The sequence below is a fragment of the Phodopus roborovskii genome, unplaced genomic scaffold (genome assembly GCF_943737965.1).
Source record: "Phodopus roborovskii unplaced genomic scaffold, PHOROB, whole genome shotgun sequence".
NCBI lineage: Eukaryota > Metazoa > Chordata > Mammalia > Rodentia > Cricetidae > Phodopus > Phodopus roborovskii.
The window spans coordinates 28,856,580-28,860,234 of record NW_026126541.1 but is presented as its reverse complement, the minus strand read 5'-3'; the positions used below and the strand labels follow the sequence as shown (position 1 = coordinate 28,860,234).

At 43.4% G+C, this 3,655-nt stretch overlaps 1 protein-coding gene across 1 annotated transcript; it reads right to left on the bottom strand.

The window, feature by feature from the left end:
• Positions 1-1,341: 1,341 nt before the first annotated feature.
• LOC127233478 (prorelaxin) lies at positions 1,342-3,655 on the bottom strand. The gene is made up of 2 exons (XM_051199966.1): positions 3,400-3,655; positions 1,342-1,649 (listed from the first exon to the last, which is right to left on the bottom strand). The coding sequence occupies exons 1-2, from the start codon at positions 3,593-3,595 to the stop codon at positions 1,342-1,344; spliced, it is 504 nt and encodes a 167-aa protein (XP_051055923.1). The 5' UTR covers positions 3,596-3,655.

The window sequence follows — 3,655 nt, the reverse complement described above, 5'->3', positions numbered from 1 at the left end:
GTTCTATGCTTTCTTTACCAGTTCTGGCTAGTTCTGTGTTGAGGTAACACAATCTAGAGTCATTGGAGAGGGGGATCCTCAGTTGAGGAAATGCTTCCATAGGACTGCAGTGTGGGCAGAACTGTTGGGCATTTTCTTAATCCCTGATTGATGGGGGAGGGACCAGCCCACTATGGGTGGTGCCACCTCTGTGCTGTTGGTCATGGGTTCTAAGAAAGCATGCTGATCAAGCCATGAGGAGCAAGCCAGTAAGCAACTTTCCTCCATGGCCTGGCCTCTCCTGCCTCCAAGTTCCTGCCCTCTTTAAGGATCGTCCCTACTTCCTTCAGTGATGAACAGTGATGTGTAAACATAAGCCTAATAAATCCCCTTTCCCCCAAGTTCCTTTGGTCATGGTGTTCCAGCATAGCAACAGTGACCCTGTTGTCTTGCTCTATATTTTCACATGTCACCTCTTACACACTGACACGTGGTAGATCTAACTTCCTCATCTGTTACTCCCATCGTACCAGAACGTCTTCTCCATGCAGGTAAGAATCTTCATCTAATTTCTTCACTGTGACATCTTCCTTGACTTGAACAGTGTCAGGTATACAGTAGGTTCTTAACAATGCTTTAGTGTAATAGATACAACTAATAGTATTATCAACGAACGATGAATTAGTACTAGTATGTTCATAGTATTTGATAAATTAATGAATAAGTGAATAAATGAGAATGTATGAGTTATTTTGTACTGCTTCCCTGATTCTGACATCATTTTGGTTTATTATTATACTGTTTAGTTTAAAATCCTTTTTAAAAAGCTCATCCGTGAATGGAGTCATCTTTTGTTCCTATCTATTACCTTGTGCCTCCTAAATTGGACATAAGGAGTATCTGTTGTGTAAAAACATATTTAAGTACTATTGATCATTAGCATAGTTGAATGGGTTTATTAAATTATGTTAAATAAATGCATATTTAAATGCATTTTATTTTACTATTACCTTTTAATTTTATGTGTATGGCAATTGTGCCTCCATGTAGTGTGGTGCCTGCAGAGGCCAGAAGGGGGCGTAAGATTTCCTAAGACGGTATTGTATTAAGCTGAACTATTATGTATGGTTAAGTGGTAAGATTTTGTAGCCATTTTAAATGAACATTATTAAAAAGGCAAAGTGAGTTTGGCATAAAAGTATTATTAACAGAACTACAATAATGCAAAGAAAGTTTATTTCACATCAAATGACAAATCCAAATGTGAACAACCACTTCTCAGATTCTTATAAATGATCAAAGGAAACAGGCAGAGGCATCAAGCAGGTGGAAAGGACGCCTGTGAACGCCGTTAGCTCCATATCAGCAGTACGGAATAAGAGATCTTCTTGAACAACCGCGGTAGCAGCACTGATGGCTCATGTGTACACCGGCATACCGCTTTTTCCGTGAATGAGTGTCCAAGTGTAAGGATTCAAGTTCTGGTGGATTGCTATCTTCCCCTTGGGTACCAACTGAATCGCTCACTCCAGGCACATATTCTTGCTGCTCTGGTAAAGATGGGTGCCCATCAGACACTGCTGCCTTGGGCTCCGGTGTCAAATCTGGAAGGCGTTTAGGCATCATGTCAAAAGGCTCTGCATCTTCCTTGATGAGGGAGGGTACAGTGTCTGTCAATAGAAAGAGGGTGGGGAGAGACAATGGCCATGTCAAGCAACATTCCCAAAACTAAAGATGTTTGAATAGAAAAAATTTTGTTTTGCCAGGATACAATCAAACCCTGAAACAGAATCAGCAAGTATTTAATATCTAAATGGTTTTGATCGTAGGACAGTTCAGAGTGTCCCAATCTTACCAAGGTTCTGTTCCTTCCAAATGGCCTTCCTACATCTTTCTTAAACACTTCCCCCTTGCTTTTTATCACAGCAAATTTCACCTTTTGATATTGAACTCATATTTTTCTGAATTTATGTTGGCCATTGAAGACACTAGTTTTCAAGTTTTCTAGTCAAGTATGGTGCCACACACTTCCAATCCCAGAACTTGGGGGTGGGGGGAGAGGCAGGTAGATCTCAGTAGAAGCAAGTCAAGGCCAGGAAGGTCTATGGAGTGAGTTTCAAGACAGCCAGGACTATGGAGAGAGACCTTGTCTCAAAACAAAGCAAAAGAGAACAAAACAAAACCCCACTCATCTACATGCTTTCCAAAGAGATCAGTGTCTCCCATGGTGTGTCACAGCATTAAGTTAAGTGCCCTGTTTGCCCATTGCTGTCTCGAAACTCTCTCTGAGTTTTAGCAAACCAAGAAACTGGAAATGTTGGATACGTTTAAGTTTTAATACAATGGCTCTGTTCTTGCTGCTGCTCTTCAGCTTAGGAGTAAGTCATTCCTATTGAAATAATAAAACCAAACAATCTAAAAGTACAATTGAATGTGGAGGGGAGATGCCTGGTTAGCTGTGGAGGCTTACCCTGTAGACAAAGCCAAACCCTTCACCTATAAAAGATGCCCTGGGACAAAGCTTCTTGCTGAGAAGCCTGTTGCTCATTCACTCAATCATATACTTCAGCATCTGGAATTTGGCAGAGGGAAAGCAATAGGACTGCCCCCTCTTTCTCTTCTCTCTGCGCCTGATTCATTCCCTGTCTAAACCAGGTATGGCAGGTGACATTCTGTATATGTATATCAGAAGCTTTCTTCTTTTTTTGCAGAGAGACTCTCTGAATTTAACGTACTTTATTGATCCCTCCTTGCTCTGAAATTTGTTCAAATAAGTTCCTTGGAGGCCAAGCAAATCTGATGACACCTCTCTATATGTTAGAGTAAGCAAGCAAAGGCCAGTTATAGTTTGGGTCAGAGTTAACTTACAGGCTTATGTGCCGATAGGTTAATGATATTCATTATTTAAAATTATGTTGGCCCATCCATTTTAATCTACCAGAATTCACACAGGTACACGCTTTTTCATCTCCGAGTTTAACCAGTGAGTTTACGGCCATGAGAGTCTGCAAGCCTCCTTCTTGCAGGTCCCCTTCACTTTTCTCCAGAGTTTCTCCTGCACTTGCCTGCCCGTTGAATTGAACTGCAAGACCCAATTCGAAAAGATGCAGGACAAGGCTTGCTTAGCGACATGTGTCAAAAACGGGGAGCTGGAGTTTTCCCAGGCATGCTCCACAGTCCAGATTTTGGTTCCTGACAGGATCAAGCACCACCCTTGCACAAAGTTGCTGGCAGGGGCTGGGCTGCCCGCCCTTCTGCCTCTGATGGGTTCTCACTGGAACTCTGAAACCCAAGCAAGTTACAAAGACCCAACCTGAGGCTGGGGATCACAAACCACAGAGGACTGGTTTGTGATTTTCCAATCTGTGGGCAGAGGGTGGGAAGCCCTAGAAGGTAGGGAAGAGGGCAGAGGGCGCTCACCTGTCATTCGCTTATGTCGAGGAGCTGACTCTTCCAGCCCCACCGAGGCTGCACAGATTTCGAAAATCGCACGGACATATTCACGACCGCACACCTTGATGACTTGGTCCAACCACTCCTTGGAGACCCGCGCCCTGCAAGGCTGGCTTAGCAGCAGCCAGAACCCCAGGAGCTGGAGCACGAATCTGCAGGACATCTTAGTGGGGCAGCTTCTGGGAGGCTCAGCCTTGGAGAGACTGTGTTAGGCTGCTTTCCT